The sequence below is a fragment of the Girardinichthys multiradiatus genome, chromosome 7, assembly GCF_021462225.1.
Source record: "Girardinichthys multiradiatus isolate DD_20200921_A chromosome 7, DD_fGirMul_XY1, whole genome shotgun sequence".
Lineage (NCBI taxonomy): Eukaryota > Metazoa > Chordata > Actinopteri > Cyprinodontiformes > Goodeidae > Girardinichthys > Girardinichthys multiradiatus.
The window spans coordinates 40,697,647-40,720,656 of NC_061800.1; the positions used below are offsets into that span (position 1 = coordinate 40,697,647).

The following is a 23,010-nucleotide window of genomic DNA, read 5'->3' on the forward strand; positions in this document are numbered from 1 at the left end:
TGCAGTTATTTTTTCCTGTGTCTGAGCCAAATGAATTAGTGTTTGACTGCTTTAGGATTCACAAGGCATGAACTGCAGCTGTGGTCAGAGCTTCAAGAGCCACCCCACACAAACGTATCCACTATGTTCTCTGTGTTGAACCACTCCTGATGGTGTTGAATACACAGCACTGTGTGGCTATCACATCAAAACATTTTATATGATGAAACTTAGCCTCAATCCCTGTTTTTCTCACTTGAATAACAATTTTTTTTAAAAGTGCCAAATAAACGAGGTATTATTAATTTTCCCAAAGTGGAATGACAGCTTTGGAAAGTGGAGAAGAAGAATTTGGAGACATCATTTCTCTCCCAGAACACTGAAACAACAGTGCAGAGAACACAGGGAGGGAACTGTCAGAGTTGAGATGCTGGGGCAGAAAACACATTTGTTATGAATCCAGCAGTGCGAGCATTCGAAACCCATTGGGAAAAAAAACAGAGGGAGGCAGTTTTTAAAAAATCTCTACAGGTCTATTTTGAGATTTTTTAAACAGCATGAAGGAAAACCAACTGCTTGGTGAGCTCTTTTAGCATGTGTTAAAAAAAGCTTTTTTACTTTTGTGAGGAATTTAGATGGAGTAGAGAGAGAAATGTCTGCTTTGTACTGCACACAGTTAATTACATGTAAGACATTTGGGTAAAACAGCTGAGCTGTTTGGGTTTCTTCTTTAAAAATGATCTGAACATTTTCAAGGAAAACACAACTTATACATTTACTGTGTGTGCAGTTCTTGCAGTCATTTCTGCATTTCTTAGCATGTGGTACCTATTTGACAGGCTTCATGAAGCCTTCTGTGACTAGTAAAGAAAATCCAAGCAGTTTTATAACAGATTTTCTTACCTAACTTGTCATGTATGCCGTTCAGCTGCACTAAGGTTTTACCTGTTAAAATTAATCAAAGCTTATATCATCTCTTTGATTTTTGATCGTGTAATTATGTTAATTGAATCAGATCTCTGAGAAACAGTCTGCCTATTTTGACCAGCTATAACACACTGCCACCTAGTGTTGGAAAAATGCCAACATCTGTAATAATAAAATCTATTCTGTTTTCCAGGTTTTTGTCCAATGAAAACTATTTCTTTATCTGTTGTCATTAAAATGAAAGTTAAAATGTAACTTTGGGAACTCTAAAAAGGAAATACTTTACGGCGCTGTTGTTTCAGTTTTGTTTGATTCATAAGCTTTCAGAAAGTCTCGAAAACATGAAGGTTGGTGGTAAATTTGCCTTTTGCTTGTGTTAACAATCATTATAAAAATAAAATGTTAAGATTTTAAAATGCTAGGGTAAAAAAGGCTCAACTTAAACATTAGCTTTAATTTGAAAGCAATTTATTTAGCTGTGTTTAATGATACAACACAATGAAATCTTCTGTATAAAACTTGACAATTGAAGTTGTTTTTCCACCTTTTTCTGAGGTATGCAGCACGTTCTTTGCATGAAGAAAGTGCTGCTGCAAACCAGCAACCAAAACATTACAAACACATGAATAAAATAACACTTTCATCCCTTTAATGTTGGTTTTAATGAGCTCTAAAAGCCCGTGTAACACTTCAGTGCTGGTCGTTCTGCAGGAGCATCCATCTGGTTGGAGTGGAGCCGCATCAGAGTTCACTGTGGAGCAGGAGTTTGGCTTTCTTCATGTTTGCAGCCACTGCCAAAGTAGAGAGGACAGGAGCAAAGACATCAGGGCTCCAGTACTGTTCTGCTATCAGAACAGTTCTTAAAGACAAGCTGCAGGTATATCTGCTGTGCAACAGTTTGTAATAACCCCTATTTTTTGGAGACTGCAGATTTGTCAACAGGTTTTAGACGCGAAGGTTCAGCCTGTTAAAACACTGTGTCAACAAACAGCTAACTCCTGGTTTGAGTATGAAATAGTTTGCTTACTATTGCTACTCAGAAATAAACTGTTGCATCACTTTTTATTCCTTTTAAACAAAACCTGGAAAAAGGTTTGTAAGTTTAACAGATATTTCAAATAGGCCTGGAGCCAGATAAAGCTAGATATCTAAATGTGGGTTCCTTTGGACAAGAAAACAAACCAAACTATGAGATTCCAGCATTTTTCTGATTTTCTACTTTGAAAAGGCAAGATGTATGCTGAGTGTTGCTTAAATATTGAACTCCGAATGTCTAAACCTTTAAAGTGTTCCATGTAAAGATTACTCTACGGATTGGACACATTGACGCTCTCTGCATATTTTAAGTTTTCTCCAGCCAATCAAACTGTGTCTGAGTGAGGGGTAGAAGGCTAATATTTGTGGAGCTCAGTCTGTGCGCAGACAAGAGAGCAAATCTTGTCTGCACAGAGTAAGAGTTAACGGTCACTCACAGTGCTCCATGTCATCCGGGCTGTAGGTGTAGAGACGGTCAGTGTGTTGCCCCACAATGTCTGCACGCACAGTCAGAGCTGGATCTGCAGAATGACACACATGATCAGCTATAGACAGAGGTCTTTTTTATATTGGCAAGGTTTTTATTTTGTTCATTAGTTTATGATTCTGTGACAGGTAGCAATATAACATGATAAACAAAGAATGCTGGGAAACTATGAGTAAATGCACTATTAGTTGGACATTTTAATCCTCAGAGCAAAAACCTGAGCTATTTCATGTTTCTTGCATATACACAGTTGTGAAACAATTATGTGACCCTATGAAAGTCTGTGTTTTGTTTTTATATTTGGACAAATAGATATTTATTATCATTTCTGACAATACCTATAATAATATAAGTAAACAATAAAAAAAGACCTTTAAAAGTTCCTGTAAAATGTAATAATTTAAAAATAGGACAATCCCAGATTTGCTTACAACTTGAAATGGCTAGGGTGCACATGGTTAAACAATCATCTCAGCATTTTGAAGAAGGTTTGGCTTGTTTAAACCTCTGACATTTAGTCTGGTGTGCTCTTGAAAGTTGAAGTGAGGGCCTTGGAGCCTTCCACTCAGAGAGTCTGAAGCCTTAAGAAAAAAGGTTGTAGCAACTTGTCTGGTTTCAGGAATTAAAGAGGTCACAAGGGAATTTGAAATCATCCATTCCACTGTATGAAAAATATTCTACCGGTAGAGGACATTCAAACCAATCACCATCATGCCCAGGTCTGAGTGTCCAAGTATGTTTACTTCAAGAGCAGACCTGAAGATGCTGAAAGAAGTCTCCAAAAACCATAAAATGTCATCACTGGACCTACAGCAGACTCTTACTACTGTTGACATTAAAATGCTAAATCAGCTTAGAAGGTGTGCAAGGAGGAAACCATTGCTCTCTAAGACAAACATGAAGACCTTACTAATGTTTGCCAGAGAGGGCGTTGATCTGAAGGTAAGGACTTCTAGAATAAGGCTTTTGGGCAGATGCATCTTAAACTGATTCCACAAAAAAAAGATCATAAAAGCTGTGAAGCATTGAGGTGGAAGTATCATAGTTTGGGGATGTTTTGCTGCAGCAAAACCTGGCCAGCTCACCATCATAGAATCCACTGGAAATTCTATTGTGTATCAAAGGGTGCTTGTGTGAGCATCTGTTAAAAACCTAAGCTGAAGCAGGACTGGACTATGCAACATGACAAACACCCAAAGCATGCCAATTCTGGGTCAAAACAGCATTGTCAGTGTTATTCACAAAACCCATTTCCACTTCTGTAATGGCAGCATTAATGTAGCAATGCCCAGCAGAGATGGTAGAAGAACACCTTCTGCTTTTAAACCCAAATCCTGTCCAGGGATTTTTTAGGCAGGGCAACATTTTACACATGTTACAAAAGCATGGTTGCGGATTAGGAGGGTTCAGCTAATTGACTGGAACATTCCAACAAAAAAGATGTCTTCAATAAACTCTAACTGTCACACACCTGGATACATTTTGCAGCAGGTTTCCTTCATGTTTTAACACATTTTCAAGTGTTTTAAGTTGAACGTATCATTACAAAATAAAAAAAAACTTTCAGTCCCAAATATTTTAGTAAGGGGATGCCAGACTGTATGTATTAAAAGCATTAAATATCTCCATAGGCTCTGCAATGAAACGAATTTCAAAATCAATGAGAGTGCTGTATTGTTCCGACATTCAGGTTGTGGGACAGGAATTTCCAAAGATAATTCACACATGAAATATTGTAATAACACAAAATAGATCAAATGTATTATTTTCCTTCTCATCAGGACCATAGTCTTATGATTCTACTTAAATGTTGCTACTTTCAGGGTCATGTCAACACCTAATTAAAAAACTCACATATGCATATCTGAATATGTCAGAGCCTTAATTAACATCAGTGAGTCAAATAATATTCTTCGATGAGAGGATTTACCAACAAAGAGGATTCGGGGAACATAATAACCATCAGGTGCCAGATTCTTGTCTCCAGTTTCCTCCTGTAGAATAATCACAACAATGATAATAGCTGGCTTTAATAAGCTTATGTTCATTTGGGACAACAAAAGAGTGTGAAAGCATTGCAATTAAGTACTTTAATAACTGCAGAACCATCCACTGTACACTACTGTAAATTGATGTTCTAACATATTGTATCAATTACAACCTATTCTGATAAGCTTTAGGATTTTTAAAATGTGCATTTTCTCCTCAGAATATGTAAAATGGATTTAATTACCACCACGTTGAGCATGATGAAGTCCTCTTTGGCCATTTTCTGGATGGATTTATCAGCAACAAATGCCTCCTTCAGAGCTGTGGAAATAAGTTGGTTTAGTCTGGCTATAATAGTTATGACAGTAATACTGTGTATGTTCTGTCTCCATGCAACACAAATGATAAAAATACTCTAACCTGTTAATGTAAGTGGATTCTAAATCCCTTTTTCATTCAAACCAATGCATTTTCACAGTTCAGTTTGTTTGTTTAGGCTAGTTTTTCGTAGTCTGTGTTGAATAGGGGCCTGAACAACAACCCAAGTTTATCTTGCCAGGATGGTGAGGGGACTTTGAGAACCATGTGGCTTCTTGGGATCACCAAGTCTGTTTGGGATGTATGCCAAAAAAGCCTTTCACATCCTACCATCACAAATATAGAGATGTAGACAAACACTGCAGCTGGGTTTAGTATGGCCATTATAATTAAAATGGGACAGTATCATGGAGGATCTGTGATGATGTTGGCCTGTTTCTCTATCAAAAAGCCCCTGGAAGCTTGTTAAGGTTTAGAGCAACATAACCTCTTCACAAATATCAACAGAGATGATCAACAGAGCTTGATCAAAGATTAACGGTCAAATTTAAAGCAGAACTGTGAATAAATGTGACGCTGGTGATTTTGTTTAAAAACAATCTTAACATGGGATCCCTTCCTGAATAAATGCAGTCAAATTAATAACTTTAGAGTGAGAGTTTGCTCCATCAATACACAACTGACTTTAAGGCCTTTTACATCTCTTTACTAGAGATGCCACTAAGCGTGTAGTTCAAAGAACAAAACTAAGAACTTCTGCTTTGTGGCTGGGATTTCACTGAGCTCACCTTGAGAAAACCAGCTGAGTGATTTATAGCTAAGAATCCTACCTACTTCATTGCCTGCACAGCAGGTATTCAGGGATACAAGCACTTAACTCCAAGTGAAGTCAAAGCGGCCACGCGAACAATGGAGGGTGTGTGCAGATCTACAGCTAGACACGTAACATTTGTTTTATTGAAGAAAACCAAAGCAAAGTTACTGCGGTACCTTTACTGTGTGGACAGTTGTCTAGATGATGAATGACCATCAGTGGTTTCTGACTGGGAAAGACAAACCACAGTGAAACAACTCAGTAGGTTCTTCAGCACAAGAAGCACACCGATGGTGTAAATGCAATAAATTTACTGACAAAATGAGCAGCAATGATACATTTTAAATGATTAATGAGAAGTAAAAGCCATCTGTTTACCTGTGTGATAAGAAAAGGCTACCATGCATTAGACATCTTATTAGACAACATTTTTTAAAAACTTAGTCTTACCTCTTGGCTATTTCTGACAGGCCCTCCTCATAACTTTTGACCCATTTAATATTTTTTCCCCATCCTAAAAGAAAAAACACTTAAAAATTAACTTAAAAATGACTGACGCCAAATAAGTCTTCCAAATGTTTTACACAATGCTGACCAAAATTGCTAACCAGCAACCAGCAATTTTCAGACTTTAGTTGTGTTTTGTGATAAAATCTTTGAATATTTTTGGGAAATGTGTTTGCTGGACTGAACTTCAAAAAGATAGCTGACCCACCTCTGGACTGGGGCGCAGTCTGGGTCTTCCCTTTCTTTTTTTGTGCCTCAGCATTGGCACAGAGGCTGATGAACAAAGCAAGCAAGACCCAGCGAAACATCGCTCCCGACCTGTGAGAGAACCAGAGTAATGATCGGCTGTTAAATACATGACAAGCACACCTCAAAGAGAGAACACTCGTTTTAAAAGGTTACAATCACATAGCTCGCTTCGGGTTACCTTCAAAGATATTCAGCGTCGAGTCACAGAATAAGTCAGACAAGCCTGGGATTCATGTGTCGGTGAACACAGCAGGAATTAAAACAATTTGAAGCATTTCCTTAAAATGAATTTGATAAACTGCTTCTCCTAATACTGTATAAACAATCATTTTCTTTTAGAGGGTTCTTGTGTGTATCAGGATTGCACGTTTCTACTTTCAAACTGGCACAGCCATCATTTATGCTCTGATTTAAGATAATAATCTGCTTTACAACAACTGAGTTCCGAAATTGACAAGTAAAGCAATTACTGTGCAAATTCTCAAAGTCCAACATTATTCATCTTTTATTCAGTACATCTATGTTCTAAAAAGCAAAACACATTTTTACACACAAACAATTTAACTCAAACTTTCCCTACTCTTGTCTGAAAATACTTGAATGTCTTACCTTGTCAGCATGAAGCAAGAGTCTGTGTCTGCTCACCTCTTTGGTTTCCCTTTTGTCAGCTTTTTAACTGAACTTGCCAAACAGGTATACATAATAGTTTGCTATGAGTATGAGACAAAGAACATATTACTCACTGAGATACATTTATATGCATGTGTGCTCACAAACACACCCAGCAATCCTCATTTGGCTGTTTCGCGAAAACTAAACACAGCATAGTAACTATCAAGCACGGCAGTGGAGGGGTGATGATATAACCTGGTTTTGCTGCCACGGGACCTGAACAACTTGCAGTCAATGAGCCGACCAAAAATGCCTCTGTAGTCCATAATCAAATGTGTCAGCCAGGCTAGGTCACAACCCCAGTCACTACAATAGCAAGAGTGAAAAGTTGAAAGCAAAAATAATCATGGTATGTAAAAAGTCCAGTTAAAATTTGGTCCCTGACCCCGTTTTTATTACTGTATCACTGCCATTTATGAATTAATGGCAGCAAACTATAGGGCCAAAATAGGTCAGAATTAACTTTTTGCACACAAACAATGAGTTTCACTTCAGTTCCAGTTTGCTCTCAATGAAGACATATGAAATGTAAATAAATAAAAAGGGAAATAAAACAAAAAAATGTTTTGTTACTGCAGTATATAGCCAATACATACAGTTTTTCTACTAAAGAGAAAGACATGACCGAATTAGTGCAAATGTGTCATGAGTTATTCTGAAATATTTTAATTGTTTGTTATATTTATTATTTGTTTTTCTATGTCTGTTTTTAACTCCCTGTACAGCAGTTTAACTGAAAGTGCTTTATAAATAAAATTATTATTACTATTATTTTTATTAAATATGCATTTTATCAATCTAGGCTCTTGCTAAGGGTCTATTATGCCCAAAAGTGTCCTCCATGCCATGTCATTGTCAGACACACACACACACACACACACACACACACACACACACACATATATCCCCAAAAGCCACATCACCCTTCAAAATTGCTAATTTTACAAAATACTTTTTTTAATTTTTACAATTTTTGATTTTTAAAAAGCATGTTGTTTGCATCCTAAAGATAAAAGAATAACTTAAGCTTGCATTGATTTATTTATTACTGTTACGTTTCAAAACATTACTCAACTTTGTGATTTTTGGCCAAAGTTATTAAGAGTCACAGTGGAAGGTCTAAAGAGCCACTCCAGGCTCTTTAGACTTTAGGTCTTTAGGTTGCAGACCCCAGCTTTAGGATATACCTGCTAAAGGTCATTTCACAATGATTTTAATCATGTTCAGTGGTCTATTTGTTTTTATACCCAGTGACTTTGTGAGCAAACAGATTCAAACAGTCTTGAAAAGTCTGAAAAAATATGGAATTTGCTTTTAACATTTTTTAAGTAGTAGATATGAAAATAACAACGAAAATCAAGTATGGATTTTTTTTTTCCATGTCATTCCTTTATCTACTATCTAAAAAAAACATGTGAATTGTTAGAAAATTGGGTTTTTTACATTGATTTATATAAAAATTACATCTTTTATCTCTGATGTTCTGCACTAAGTAAAGTTAAGCTTTTATTGAACTCTATGATTGTTTGGCTTCAAGTTACTGACTATAAACTTCTTGGTAAAGTCAAAACCCATGAAAAGGTGATTTCTCTGCTTTTTAACCCTCTTAGATCAGGGTTTGAACTGGGAACCTGACAAATAACATTGGAATAACTAGAAATATTGTTAGGAAATGAGAATGTACACATAATTATTTTATTATGTTTTGACATGTACAACAGTTAATTATGTCTTTAGACATATGGGACTAACAGGACTTATAGTATTTTAGATTAAATATTCTTCCATTTTGATCCAAGTATAATGGAGGCACCTTTTTCTTTGGAGGTGTTAACTTTCTATGACTGACTTCTTTTGTTGACAGCTCGAAAGGAGGCAGGAAAGGAGATTGAGTCAGTCTCAAGTTCTCAAAAGGCCAAAGCCTTATTTATTTTTGAACACATAAATATGAGCAGCGCTGGACTCAATCCACAGAAAGAGCAAAGTGATTAGAGTACAATGCATATTTATCTTCTTGGGCATGCACCACGATCTAATTGGTCATATGCTAATACTGTGGGCAGGCCAGTCTCTGCACACATGAGTTCACTGGACTGTTCTACAAAGGTGTGTGAGTGTTCCCACCAGGTGTGTATCTAATTGCAACAGACCTACTGATAGAAGGCCTTGAGAGTACAATCCTGCTGTTTCTCAGCTCTAAGAAGATTGTAATAATACAAAAAGAAACGTAAAACTTACAAAGTGCTGAGGCACAAACTAACCAGTGTGTCTCTAGTAACAGTTATTAACCAGTAAATGACTAGTTTAAACACAGTAAATCACACCAAGTCAGTTCTAACAGAGGTAACAATTGATAAGACAATTATTTCAAGCACACCTGCCTCTCCTTTATAGAAATATCGTCGTTAATTGAATTGAGTGGAAGGGTTTCACTGTCTCACAGCCTTATGTGATATGACTTTACTGAAATAAAGTTAAGCAAATATTTTGAGCCAGGCCACAAACACATAATTTATTTTGGTTATTAAGTCAAATGATTAAGCTAACGCGACATTAATATGAATAATTCACCACAAAAGCTACAGCCGCAAAATGTGGCAAAACCCAGCTTTTGTGTTGCTGCAAAGCATTTTGGTAATCAGTGTACCTAGCTAGCTAGCTGTTAGCTGTTGCTATGGAGACAGAATGCATTGAGACCGTAAGCCATTTCCGCATGCGCACTCTTCGTTGTTGCGATGCACTGTGGGATTGGTGTGTATTGACATAGCAACCGGGCCAAAGAGCCGCCGCCGAGTATTTCAGTTCGGATTAGTTTTTGCTTCAGTTTTCTTCGGTTAAAGTGCTGAGCTGCGCTTTCCGCCGCAGCCATGAACGCGGCGGTGGTGAAAAAGACTCAGGACACGCTGGGAAAAGTAATAAAGAAACCGCCGCTCACGGAGAAACTGCTGAGCAGGCCGCCGTTTCGGTACCTTCATGACATCTTCAGCGAGGTGAGCCTGAAACGGTGAAGTCATGTTTAAAGCTGCTGTTCCTATATATGAACCCCCCCTAGAGCACATTTCTCTAACTGGACTTGCTTGAATCCTAAGAAAAAATAGTTAGGTGGCCCCTAATAAGTCTAACGTAATAGTTAGCATGCATCAAACAACAACAGTGCTCTAGTAGAGATCAGATGTGGCGCGAATATTCTTGTAAGAGCAACATTTTAAGACATTTAAATCTCCAGTTAAACAGTTGCTAACGTTTATTTGCAAACAATTTAACTGTTAATTCCGTATGAAGTCATCTGTCTGCTGCTTTAGCTCTCCATATAGCAGCGTTGTCCAGTTGCTAGGCACAACCTGAACCCTGACAAGGATAAACTGCTTAGTCCACAGATGGATAACTGCTACACTAACAGGACTGTGTTGGTCGCGGTAATAAGTTAGCTAAATTAGTCTGGTATACTTACCCATGTCACGTTGGCAGCACTGATGCCCAGCAGCTTATGACAGCTGGACTGTTAGGTAATGTAGATTTATGTTGAGCTCCATGTAGTAGACGAAACATTTCAGTTTCATGGTTCAAGAGGTCTATGTAGCTTGGTAATCCACACATTAAAATGCCTTTTGTCAAATTCGAGTTTGTGAAGTAGGATGGTTTTCAAAATACCCCTAAGTAAAATTCTGTGCAACCAACCACCTTAAGAAGTCATGTAATTAGCAAATAGAGTCTATCTGTGTGCAATCTAGCTGTTCTGTGAAGACCCATAATGTTTGTTAGAGAATGTTGGTGAACAAACAGCATCATGAAGACCAAGAAACACAGCAAGGATACAGTTGTGGAGAGATTTAAAGCAGGGTTCTAAGGAACATCTCACACTGGACCGACCAGTTCATCATCTGAAGCTAAAGAGTATGGCAGATCAGTTCTCTTTTATTTTATCAGAAGATGGATAGACTTCTAAATATTTGGGGTCTCTGTGTTTGGAATCAACCCAAAGCAGAAAGACATAAGAAAGTTTAGTTAAGTGTTTTTATATTTATCGTAAGTCATGTTTTTCGTGTGACATTTAAGAAAACTATGTATTGCATGTTTTCTTGACGACATGCAGCCTTAGTGGCTGTCCACCTAAACCGACAGGCCAGGCAGTGAGAGCATTAATCAGGAAGGCTGTCAAGGGGGCCATGGTAACTGCAGAGACCCATGTTAGGTAGGGGACACAGCAACCATGTGGTAGAAGATCCTCTGATCAGATGTGACCAACTGGCCTTCCTGGAGAACGCAAGAGTGGACAAAAACTAACGCTCATGTTACAGTGAAAGATGGTGGTAACAACACGGTGCTGAGGGGACGCTGTTTCTTCTGCGGAGACAGGGAAACTGGTCAGAGTTGATGGGAAGATGGAAGGAGGTAAATACAGGGACAGAAGAAAACCTGCTAGAGGCTAGAAAAGACTTGAGATTGGCTGGAGGTTCGCCTTCCAGTAGGACAACAACCCTGAACATACAACCAGAGCTACAGTGGAATGGTTTAGGTCAAAGTTTACTTGTCAGAATTAATTAATTTGTCAGAATATCCCAGTCAAAGCCAAGATTTAAATCCAAATCTGTAGCAAGACTTGACAATTTCTCTCCAACCTGACTGACTAATTCTTTTTCAAAGAATGTTCAATAATGTTGGCAGCTGTTATTGTAGCAAAACGTGGTTCTACAGTACTGACTCAGGGAGACTGAATACAAATGTGTGCCACACATCATATGTTTTTTGTGAAAAGGTTTGAAAATCATACATTTTCATTTCACAGTTTGCTTTGTGAGAGTTCAGATTAAATTCTGTTTGCATACACTGAAGATTGTGACAAACTGGAGACGTTAAGCCCCGTTGATGGCAGAAATTATTTGCTCTAAAGCATCTATTTTCCCTTAGTGTAAACATAATGTTTGTTCCCAGTTTTAGAATACTTTTTTATTATAAAAAGACAACTAGCATTGGAAAGGTTCTGAAATATGCCATAAAATAAATCTTGTTGTTATGTAATAATATATAATGTTTGTAAATAAGTGATACATTTTGGAATTAAAGGGATGTGATTCTTTTTAGGCATAGTTTATCGGACAAAATAACTGCGTTTATTGTGATTATGTCGTAACATCCTACATACCTTGGATTGATTTCTGCAAGTGTGATTAGGTCCATGGACGCCACACATTGGAGTTGGTTAGCAAAACTGAGCTAACTGGTTGCAGAGGTAATATGGTGCTGCTTCAGTAGAAGGCCATATTCAACTTTGTGTGTCAGTGTGGAAATTGTGATTTATGCTAAATTAATTATATTTTCTTTTCCAAATACTATCCCTCTCCTATGGAATACCAGTGAAGTCCCTTCATGATGTAGTCTGCGTCTTTGATACGGGGGAGCTGGGCGTAAAAACTCTGCCAAGTCCTTGTGCAAGTTGTACTGCCTTGCTGTGGCGACCCCTGAATAAAAGAGCACCTCTATTAATATACCAGCAGCATCTCATTAACATTACGTGTAGAGCTCAAAGTCTTAATGGCACAAATATGGTGAAAAGAATGAGTAACTTTGACAAGTCTGTTATGAGTTTAGGCAAACATTGATAACTGTGTTACCATCTACCAACCAGCATCAGCATCTCTAATTTAAACACTGTATCATTGTCCAATCTGAGATGCTCAATGATAAACTGAAACATTTGGCAATAAAGAGCTGAGTTATAGACCGGATCAGTTAACACCTGTCAAAACATTTTGTATCTTTTAAACTGTACAGCAAAGGTATAGTTTTGTTTATAGGGTGTCCAAAGTGTGGCCCAGGATCCATTTGCTTCCCTTGGAATAGTTTTATGTGGCCCCTGGCTACACTTTAAGAATGGCACAAATTTGACCCTCCAGCAAATGGAGCTGATGCAGATGGACACACTTCGTAATTATTTTAGGATGAGATTAACCCGTTTTTCAGACCTAAAATAGTTTGTTCTCTTCTAATTTATTTCGGTAAAATATTGCATGTTTAATTTATAAAAAATAAACATTATTTAGCATTTTTAATTGGATAAAAGAAATGGCCCCAGATTGTTTCTAGTGCGAAAAGTTTGGCTCAGTCAAAAGCTTTCAGTATTTATAGAGCGTGTCACGAAAGTATTTTGTCTCAATTAAACGTTGCAATTCAAATTGTACTTGATATAACAGTCCTCTTTGACATGAAGCGTCATGCAGAAACCAAGTCAGTTGCACTCTAGAGGTGAGACCTTCCTCTTAATCTTCACCTCTTACATAGTGTAATATTTCACTGCAGGCTCATGAATATTAGATTAGGGTTAGCGTTCCTTCAACTGCCTCCTTTACTTTGGTTAACATGATTTCCTGGATCTGATTCCAGAAAATAAACGTCAGAGGCACGATTTTGTTTTCATTTAAATATTAAAATTGGTTTCACACATGATTCTGATTCAAATCTATATTGATAAATGGAACATTTCATGTGACAATGAATTAAATATAAGGGAGTACAATACAGTTCTTTATTTACAGACCTTACTATAAGCTTAGGCTGTGGTATCAGTTTCGTCGTTGTCATAACCTTTATTTGTGCCTATCAGCCACATCAGAAGTAGACCCCTCTTTTCATGATAAAAAACCCAGTAACAATGAAGTGATTTGCTCACATGCAAATTGAGAAGAACTCAACACTACAGTGTATATTCAGTGTGAACATGACTTTAGGAAGTCAAGTCCAAGAACATTCAAAACACACCTACCACACTTTTCAAGAGGGATTTAGTTAAACAATGTTAATGTTTTTAGTGTATTTATTATGGAAAGTATACCACTTTAAGAGCATACAGGTTTTAAGAAAAAAGAACCTTTGTGCTGATTTACATAAACTGTCTTCTGTTTGTTTTGTGGAGACAAACATTGAGGATTTATGTTTAACCATCAGTGACCATTCGCTATATGAGGAATGTGTTCTTCTCCCTCCTGGTCTGAGGAACAGGCTACCTGAGGCAAACTTTGGTCTGCTACAAATGATAATTTCTCAAAGTTGAGATCCACGTCGGGGACCGAAAACCAGTTGATTGATGGACAGAAAAGATGTTTCAGATACAAGTCTCAAAAAACGATCTAATAACGATCTAATAACTTTCTTGTTCCCCAACTTTCAGGTCATCAGGACCACTGGTTTTATGAAGGGCTTGTATGAAGAAAAAGAAATGAAGTCAGATAGTGTCAAGGTAAGTTGGTTATTTGTTGTTTTTCTGTTACCTTTGGCCTGCTAATATACAGAACTAATATATTATTGTGTTTGTAACACTCTCATATAGTTGTTTCATTCCGTTGGTGCTTATTTATTGTTTTGATTAGCAAGCTTGCACAGTTGAGATTCCTCTTGTGTTTTACTGATCCGTCTGGGTGTTGAGTAACCGAACACCGAGTAAGAAGAATCGAGCATTTATCGAGGTGTCAGAACTCAGGTCTGCCATTTGCAAGTTGATCCTGGATTAGGAAAGGATGCGCTAATCTACACCAGCTTCTCACCTTACCCTAAATAAAGGCTGTTAAGTCAACTGTCACAAACTTTACCAGGAATCAAGTTTTTTGTGCAATTTATAGATATGTTTTTTATGATAAGAAATACATATTAGGGGTTTTCATTTCTTTCTTTATGCATTTTCTTGTTTTAGGACAGTCAGAAAGTGAGGCTAGTTTTACAACCAAGCAATTATATTTTAAGTCAATCCAGTTGATGATTTGTTTTTTATAATTTGTTGGTTTTTGCCTTTGTTGCCTGTAGTCAGACTTCTCTGAAGGTTAACAATTTATCAACCTTAGATTCTGTTAGATTTTATATTTAAAATGTTCATTTACTTACAAAGTCTCACTGAACACCTGTTTTTCTTTGCTTTGAGGAACGTATTTATACCTGATCATACTACTGACCAGGTTAGGGCGGGGAGATTCTCACAACATGATAATGTTAAGTAAAAATGCTGAAGTTTCAGTCTTTCACAATATTTACACAAAGAATTTAAAAGCAAAATATGTTTAAAACGATCTGCCTACTTTTATTTAAAAAAGGAAAACAATAAATATTCTTATAGCTGCCAAAGTAATATAAATATTGATTATTATAGGTATAATAATGTTGAGATAGCATGCATTTATTGTTATTGAAAAAAAAATCACTTTAAGCAAAGATATAGACTGAACAAACGTGGGAAAAGGGTAGAAGACTTCTTTCAGCCAGCTGACCTGCAGTTTATAACAAGAGGTTGGGGAGGGTGGGTGCTATGTTACACTCCCACATTTTCTCTGGCATCTTATTAAAAGACTGTTAATCCATAGAAACGCCATGATGGGAAATCAGGGTTACATTTTTCATATCTCAGTATACCTGATGACGATAAACAAGCCCTGCTTATTACTGACTGGCTGCCAATAAACCTAATAAGCTCTGAGATGTTTACCAACTTTCAGGAAACAACGTCTACCAGACTTTCTACTTTGATGTCCTATAATCTTTTGCTAATTTTTTTATTATGTTCTAGGAAAAGGACTCTAAAATAGCCTTTCTTCAGAAAGCAATAGATGTTGTGATGTTGGTTTCTGGTGAGCCTCTGGCAGCAAAGCCTGCACGAATCGTTGCCGGCCATGAGCCCGAGAAAACCAACGAGCTGCTACAGGCCATCGCAAGGTGCTGCCTCAACAAGGTATGTCTTTCTGGGAAATCACTCTGCATCTTTAGTCAGGGTTCGTACAGGTGCTTGAAGTCCTTGACAATGCTTGAATTTTAACAAGGTGTTTACAAGGTTGGGAAAGTGCTTGATTTCTGTATAAAGTCCTTGAAAGTCCTTGATATTGTTACTGCAGTTTTCACTGTTACAGTTTGATTAAAAACTTAAATTTGACTTTTTTATGTTAAAGGTGAACCGCCACCTTAACCTGGTGGAGGGGTTTGAGTGCTCAGATGATCCTAGAGGCTATGTTGTCTGGGGCTTAAATGCCCCTGGTAGGGTCTCCCATGGCAAACAGGCTCTAGGTGACGGGTCAGACAAAGAGCGGTTCAAGAATCCTTCATGAGGACTATTATATCGAGGCACGTGGCGGAGCCGGGGTCCCACCCTGGAGCCAGGCCTGGGGTCGAGACTCGCCGGAGAGCGCCTAGTGGCTGGGTTGCTCCTCGCGCGACCCGGCCGGGCCAAGCTCGAACGAGAGACGCGAGGCCATCCCCCAGTGGGCCCACCACCTGCAGGGGGAACCGTGAGGGACCGGTCGGTGCAAAGAGGATTGGGTGGCGGACAAAAGTGGAGACGTCAGCGGCCCGAACCTCGGATGCTTAGGCTGGCTCTAGGGACGTGGAATGTCACTTCCCCAATCTGAATCCGAGTGGTGCTTTGTTATTGAACTTCTGTGCTAGTCACAGATTGTCCATAATGAACACCATGTTCAAACATAAGGGTGTCCATCAGTGCACTTGGCACCAGGATACCCTAGGCAGGAGGCCAATGATTGACTTTGTTGTCGTATCATCAGACCTTCGGCCGCATGTTTTGGACACTCGGGTAAAGAGAGGGGCTGAGCTGTCCACTGATCACCACCTGGTGGTGAGTTGGATCCGCTGGAGGAGGAGAAAGCCGGACAGAGTTGGCAGGCCCAAGCGCATAGTGCAGGTCTGCTGGGAACGACTGGCAGAGCCCTCGGCCAGGGATGTATTCAACTCCCACCTCCGGGAGAGCTTTGACCAGATTCCGGGGGAGACATAGAGTCCGAGTGGACCATGTTCTCCGCATCTATTGTCGATGCTGCTGCCTGTAGCTGCGGCCGTAAGGTCTGCGGTGCCTGTCACGGCGGCAATCCCAGAACCCGGTGGTGGACACCGGCAGTAAGGGATGCTGTCAAGCTGAAGAAGGAGTCCTATCGGCTGTGCTTGGCTTGTGGGACTCCTTAGGCGGCTGACGGGTACCGTGAGGCCTAGCGTGCTGTGGTCCGGGCTGTGGCAGAGGCAAAAACTCAGGCCTGGGAGGAGTTCGGTGAGGCCATGGAGAAGGACTACCGGTTGGGCTCGAAGCGATTCTGGCAAACCGTCCGGCAGCTCAGGAGGGGAAGCAGTGCTTCGCCAACACTGTTTATAGTGGTGTTGGTAGGCTGCTGACCTCAACTGAGGACATTATCGGGCGGTGGAAGGGGTACTTTGAGGATCTCCTCAATCCTGCCATCACGCATTCCCTGGTGGAAACAGAGGCTGGGGACTCGGGGTTGGACTCTTTCATCACCCGGGCTGAAGTCACCGAGGTGGTTAAAAAGCTCCGCGGTGGCAGGGCTTCAGGGGTGGATGAGATCCGCCCTGAGTACCTCAAATCTCTGGATGTTGTGGGACTGTCATGGTTGACACGCTTCATCAACGTTGCGTGGCGGTTGGGGACAGTGCCTCTGGACTGGCAGACTGGGGTGGTGGTCCCCCTACATAAGAAGGGTGACCGGAGGGTGTGTTCCAACTACAGGGGGATCACACTCCTCAGCCTCCCTGGTAAGGCCTACGCCAGGGTATTGGAGAGGAGAGTCCGGCCGATAGTCGAACCCCGGCTTCAGGAGAAGCAGTGTGGTTTTAGTCCCGGCCGTGGAACACTGGACCAGCTTTATACCCTCTACAGGGTACTCGAGGGTTCATGGGAGTTTCCTCAACCGGTTCACATGTGTTTTGTGGACCTGGAGAAAGCATTCGACTGTGTCCCTCGTGATGCCCTGTGGGGGTTGCTCCAGGAGTATGGAATCGGGGGCCCTTTATTAGGGGACATCCGGTCCCTGTACGAGCAGAACAGGAGTTTGGTCTGCATTGCCGGCACTAAGTGGGACCTGTTCCCGGTGCATGTTGGACTCCGGCAGGGCTGCCCTTTGTCACCGTTCCTGTTCATAACTTTTATGGACAGAATTTCTAAACGCAGCCAAGGGCCGGAGGGGGTCTGGTTTGGGGACCAGTGGATTTTGTCTCTTCTTTTTGCAGATGATGTGGTCCTGCTTACCCCCTGTAGCCAAGACCTACAGCATGCACTGGTGCGGTTCGCAACAGAGTGTGAAGCGGCTGGGATGAAGATTGGCTCCTCCAAGTCCGAGGCCATGGTTCTCGACCGGAAAAGGGTGGCTTGTCCTCTTCAGGTTGGAGGAGAGTTCCTGCCTCAAGTGGAGGAGTTTAAGTATCTCTGGGTCTTGTTTACGAGTGAGGGAAGAATGGAGCGGGAGATCAACAGTGTCCCCGCAGTAACGGGGGCACTGTGCCTGTCCGTTGTGGTAAAGAGAGAGCTGAGCCGAAAAGCGAAGCTCTCAATTCACTGGTCGGTCTACGTTCCTACCCTCACCTATGGCCATGAACTTTGGGTCATGACCGAACTAACGAGATCCCGGATACAAGTGGCTGAAATGATCTTCCTCCTTAGGGTGGCCGGGCTCTCCCTTAGAGATAGGGTGAGGAGCTCAGAGTAGAGCCGCTGCTCCTCCACATTGAGAGGAGCCAGTTGGGGTGGCTCGGGCATCTATACCGGATGCCTCCTCGACGACTTCCTCGGGAGGTGTTCTGGGCACGTCCCACCGGGAGGAGGCCCAGGGGACAGCCCAGGACACGCTGGAGGGACTATGTCTCCCGGCTGGCCTGGGAACGCCTTGGGCTCCACCCGGAGGAGCTGGAGGAGGTGTCTGGGAAGCGGGACGTCTGGGTGTCTCTGCTGAGTCTGCTGAGTCTGCTGCCACCGTGACCCGGTCCTGGATAAGCGGAAGACGACGAGTACAAGTAATAAGAGAACAATCATTTTTCCTTCAATGAAGTATCAGAGAGCCTCGCTGCTGCTCAGAGAGGGTTTGCTCCTTTTCATAATACCACCGTGTGAGCAGTAGACATCATCTGATGAAAAGACCAGCCGCTGGACCAGCGCGCCCCTGGCATAGCTATGAAGCAGACCTACTCTGAGCACTTAGCTGTGTCTTGCTAGTCGCACATGTCGCGGTGAGCAGGACAAAACAGCATGCCTGGTGGTAACCATTTTTAATGTCCGCTGGCTCAAAAACACTAGATACAAAACATGGTTGAAACAAGGACCAAATCCTCAAGTGGCTTCCTGCTACGGAAGAGAAATGTAAATTTTAGCTAGCTTGCACCTTTGCTGGTAAATTGCAAATTAATTGTTTTTAAAGATGGATCGAGCTAGGGTTTCATATCATCTACTGTACTTCAAAATGTGCAACATCAAAACATTTGTATTGAAAATACTAGTGAAGGTGGTTAGCTAGTGGTTTAATTACTCAACAAGTGGCTGTTGCTCGTTCCATCATGCGTGCCGTGCCTCCGATGTTTTTCAGGCTCCTTGTGCCTGAAATACAGCATCCATATTATATTACATATTATACTGTAAATTTTAATCAGTGGCACAGTATTTTAGTTTGATGATGGGCTCCCTTCACATAGGGAACAGTGTGTGTGACATGGTTATAAGGAAAAAAGAAAAGGTGCACAGACATACAGACTGCTCCCACGTTTGGTGCTGGAAAAGTTTGAAAATTTACCTTGAAAATGTTTGAAAATTGCTTGAACTTTACTATGGGAAAATTGTACAAACCCTGCTTATTCTTCTACTAAATATCTTAATATTATTATTGAATCACAATAAAAGGTCTGGGTGTTATTTTTCTCAATAAAAATGACACTGTTGATAACACAGTCCAGCTGCCTGGGGGAGAACTGTAAAATGTTTTAATTGAACCCCGGAGATGGAGTGTGAACAGATGAGCTGCTGCCCTGGAGATAGCTGATCTTTAATGTGGATGTAAATAATTCTTGACGATTCAAGTCTTTTCTTTTTACAGCTTATGCAACACTTCTGCATGACATCATTCATATTAAGTGCTTTACAGAAATCAATCAATCAGTCAAAGAAAAATTACATGAAAAACAGAAAATGCATCAGCTTTATAACAGGGACATTTACGATTTGCATAAACAAAGGAAACAGTAAAATGCAAATTTGGAACAAAAAATATCTAATACATAATAAACATGTTGTATGCTCTGTAGTTTTTAGCTTCTAGTCGGTGCTAAACTGTAAGCTTCTAAACATTTTGGGATAAAACCTTGGTCTTTATGCAATAACCTGGAATAAATTCTGACACATCCACTGACTAATAATATGAACACACTCACTCAATGATTGTAGGGGACTTTGATCATGAAGTGGCACAGAAATCAACATACATACACAGGCCCATGTTGTAGTAATATGAGCTAGCTAGCAGGAACATGTGGAGATTAAATAGAAGTGGCCTGAGAATGGAGCTGTGAGGATGTTTGATCCTCAGATTTGTTAAACCAAATGGCACTAAGCAGTCCTAGTCTTTCAAGTAAGATTCAATGTAATTTACCACAGTATCTGAAAGTACTGTTATGGTTAACTGTGCCACCATTGAAGGTATCTGTAGGCCATTTCTGTTAAGAATGCTGCTTTTTGGGTTTTTACTTCTATGAACTATGACATAAATTATTCCAGCTGAGGTTCTTTACAACATAACACAAATCATAACATTTATTGTTATTTATGTTTCATGACTATGCAAGGCCCTATGATTTCCCACAATGAAAACCTGGAAAGAATTGCGGAAACAAACAAATAAAATGGAGTTCACAGTAAAACATGGAATATTGTGACATTTTGTTATTTGAGGATTTGATTTAATGAGTCCTGGTTTTCCAAAGGTCTAGTTACTGGACCTTTTCCTGTCCGGCTTGCAGTTAAAAAGCGATAAAAGCGATTGGTTACTGCTGCTCCATCTGTGGTATGTGACCTGCCTAGCCGTGGCTTAGCGTAGCTGCCTGTGCTGTGTCAGATTGCTTTAGTAAAGCTACTGTTGTGAAGTGTTGTTAGAACATTATGGCAGCTTTCATAACCCAGTTAACTTGTGTTAACTCGGTTATGAAAAAAATGCATCAAAACATTATTTCTAGTGAGTGATATGAGCACAATACAATCACAATACTGTTGTATATATTGTAATACTATTAAAATGAATTTATTGAGTTTATATCAGGAGATTTTTTCTTCCACACAGCCTTTTTTATAGATGGCTACAAGACAGGTAGTCTTTTAGGAGCCTTACAGTAACATTACATTATTAGATTATATATTAACTATATGATTGCATACTTTATAGGTGAAAATATATGTTTACTTTGTAAAACATGGAATTCACTTAAAAAGGGAATTTGTAGAAGAATCATAAACATTTTCTTAGGGTTTTTATTAAATAGCATGTAATTATTCCTAGACTTTTACCTCAAGCAATCTAGTTTTTAACTTTGAAAAATGCAATTATTTCTTTAAAAGTTATATCTATTATACTTATGTTTTCTGCCTTTATTTTAATTTTGCATTTGATTTTGCCAGAAGTTACTACTTTGTTATTTTGTTATATAGCTAAAATAAAAGATAAGGTGAACTTAAATACAGTCAACAAACTTGCTTACAAATGCAGCAAGTCAGAAATGTATTTTTACATTACAACGGCCTCTGTGTAAAAGCCTCTACAGAGTCGGCAGTACTTGACTCCATGGATGTCTGCCGGACACGTTCGTGCGAAGCTCAGTTTTTACAAGCGTGTACGCGGTGTCACGCAGTAAACTGCTCAGCGGGGAAAAAACCTCCACATGGAACTGTTTTATACGTGACACACTGCTCCAAGCACCTAGTCGCAGCATCACTGCCACTCTGCCACACTAGAAATGTAGAAAACTGGTACGCATGACTATGAAATCTCAAACGTCCACAGCCAGTCTGCTCGGGGTCCGTGCTGCTCACAGTACGACCAACTCTGTGGGAGCGTTGACTTTTTGTGCCGTTTTTGAACCCTTTTATATCTGATTTTATTTTGAAATGTGGTGCTGAAAGATGCGGAGGAACCGCATCCAAAATGTTAGGAATTATTGTCCATCATTAATGGACTTTCCTTCACACCTTGCTTTGGTCCCTGTTGCATCACACGAGTTCCTGTTTGCTTTGCAGTTGTCCAGCGACGACGCAGTGAAGCGAGTTCTCGCAGGAGAAAAGGTGGACTTGAAGACGAAAGCGAGCTCCTCCAGGTCTCAGGGCAAGGAAAACAGGGAGGGAAAGGACCGACAGCTGGATAAGGAGGTGAGTCAGAATATATACACAAGTGTTGTAGTACTCTGTAATATGAGCTAGGTTAGCCCCCTGCCCACTAAAATATTTAAAAAACTTAAAAAGATCTTGATACTTAACATCCTGTCAAGCTTATTATCTTTTTGAAGCATTTAGCACTGGTATCTGGTCCCTCACCAAATTTCAGGAAAAGAAAAAGATAGAGCGCAGCGGCAGCCGGGAACAGAAGGATGCGAAACAGCCCAAAGAACAGGAGAGCCGACACAGAGACAAAGAAGATCACCGTGATCATGAGCGCACAGAAAGGCAACACCACAGTGAGCAGGAACATCTGGCTAAACACCGCGACAAAGACAAGAGCCAAGACCGGGAACGAGAGCGAGACAAGGATCGAGACAAAGGACGTGCCAGGGACAAGGACAGGGACAGAGATCGAGACAGAGACAAGGACAAGACCAGAGAGAGGGATTCTCACAGAGACAGAGAAAGAGGCAAAGAAAAACGAACAGACAAAGACAGAGAGAGACACAAAGACTGGGATGAAAAAAACAGAAGTGGAGATAGAGAAAATGATAAGGTTTGGTCACCAAGCTACTGCACATTTTTTAATTAAGCAAACAAATGCAGTTACTTCAATGGTGTGTGTGTGTGTGTGTGTGTGTGTGTGTGTGTGTGTGTGTGTGTGTGTGTTTTACCATCAGGCCAGAGAGTCTGGGGAACCTCAGCAGAAACCCCGTCCTGAAGAGCAGAGCAGCAAATCAGCCAAAACTGTGCCAGCAGTGAGTTCTCTCCTTTTGTGTTTGATTTCTTATTTTTTCATGATCGATCAATTAAAAAGGTGATAAATCCTTTATCACTTTCTTACATCATGCTTCTTAT

At 40.2% G+C, this 23,010-nt stretch overlaps 2 protein-coding genes across 5 annotated transcripts in view; one reads left to right on the forward strand and one right to left on the reverse strand.

Annotated features, from left to right (window-relative positions):
- Nucleotides 1–1,357: 1,357 nt before the first annotated feature.
- Nucleotides 1,358–7,192, reverse strand: agr1 (anterior gradient 1). Of its 2 annotated transcripts, XM_047371016.1 has the most exons (10): nucleotides 7,173–7,187; nucleotides 6,915–7,015; nucleotides 6,484–6,528; nucleotides 6,265–6,374; nucleotides 6,000–6,063; nucleotides 5,726–5,778; nucleotides 4,662–4,738; nucleotides 4,359–4,422; nucleotides 2,379–2,462; nucleotides 1,358–1,697 (listed from the first exon to the last, which is right to left on the reverse strand). In XM_047371016.1, exons 4-10 carry the CDS (start codon nucleotides 6,362–6,364, stop codon nucleotides 1,648–1,650), a joined length of 492 nt encoding a protein of 163 aa, XP_047226972.1. In that variant the 5' UTR covers nucleotides 6,365–6,374; nucleotides 6,484–6,528; nucleotides 6,915–7,015; nucleotides 7,173–7,187; the 3' UTR covers nucleotides 1,358–1,647. The 2 variants fall into 2 exon arrangements, with proteins under 2 accessions (XP_047226972.1, XP_047226971.1); XM_047371015.1 differs by lacking the exon at nucleotides 6,484–6,528 and having other exon boundaries at nucleotides 7,173–7,192.
- Nucleotides 7,193–9,694: 2,502 nt separating this feature from the next.
- traf3ip1 (TNF receptor-associated factor 3 interacting protein 1) overlaps nucleotides 9,695–23,010 on the forward strand; it is a 36,162-nt gene continuing 22,846 nt past the window's right edge. For all 3 annotated transcript variants that reach the window (XM_047370851.1, XM_047370852.1, XM_047370853.1), the window contains exons 1-6: nucleotides 9,695–9,967; nucleotides 14,143–14,211; nucleotides 15,526–15,687; nucleotides 22,015–22,143; nucleotides 22,319–22,708; nucleotides 22,833–22,910. In XM_047370851.1, coding sequence (XP_047226807.1) covers nucleotides 9,845–9,967; nucleotides 14,143–14,211; nucleotides 15,526–15,687; nucleotides 22,015–22,143; nucleotides 22,319–22,708; nucleotides 22,833–22,910 — 951 coding nt within the window. In that variant the 5' untranslated portion in view covers nucleotides 9,695–9,844. The remainder of the gene's footprint in view (nucleotides 9,968–14,142; nucleotides 14,212–15,525; nucleotides 15,688–22,014; nucleotides 22,144–22,318; nucleotides 22,709–22,832; nucleotides 22,911–23,010) is intronic.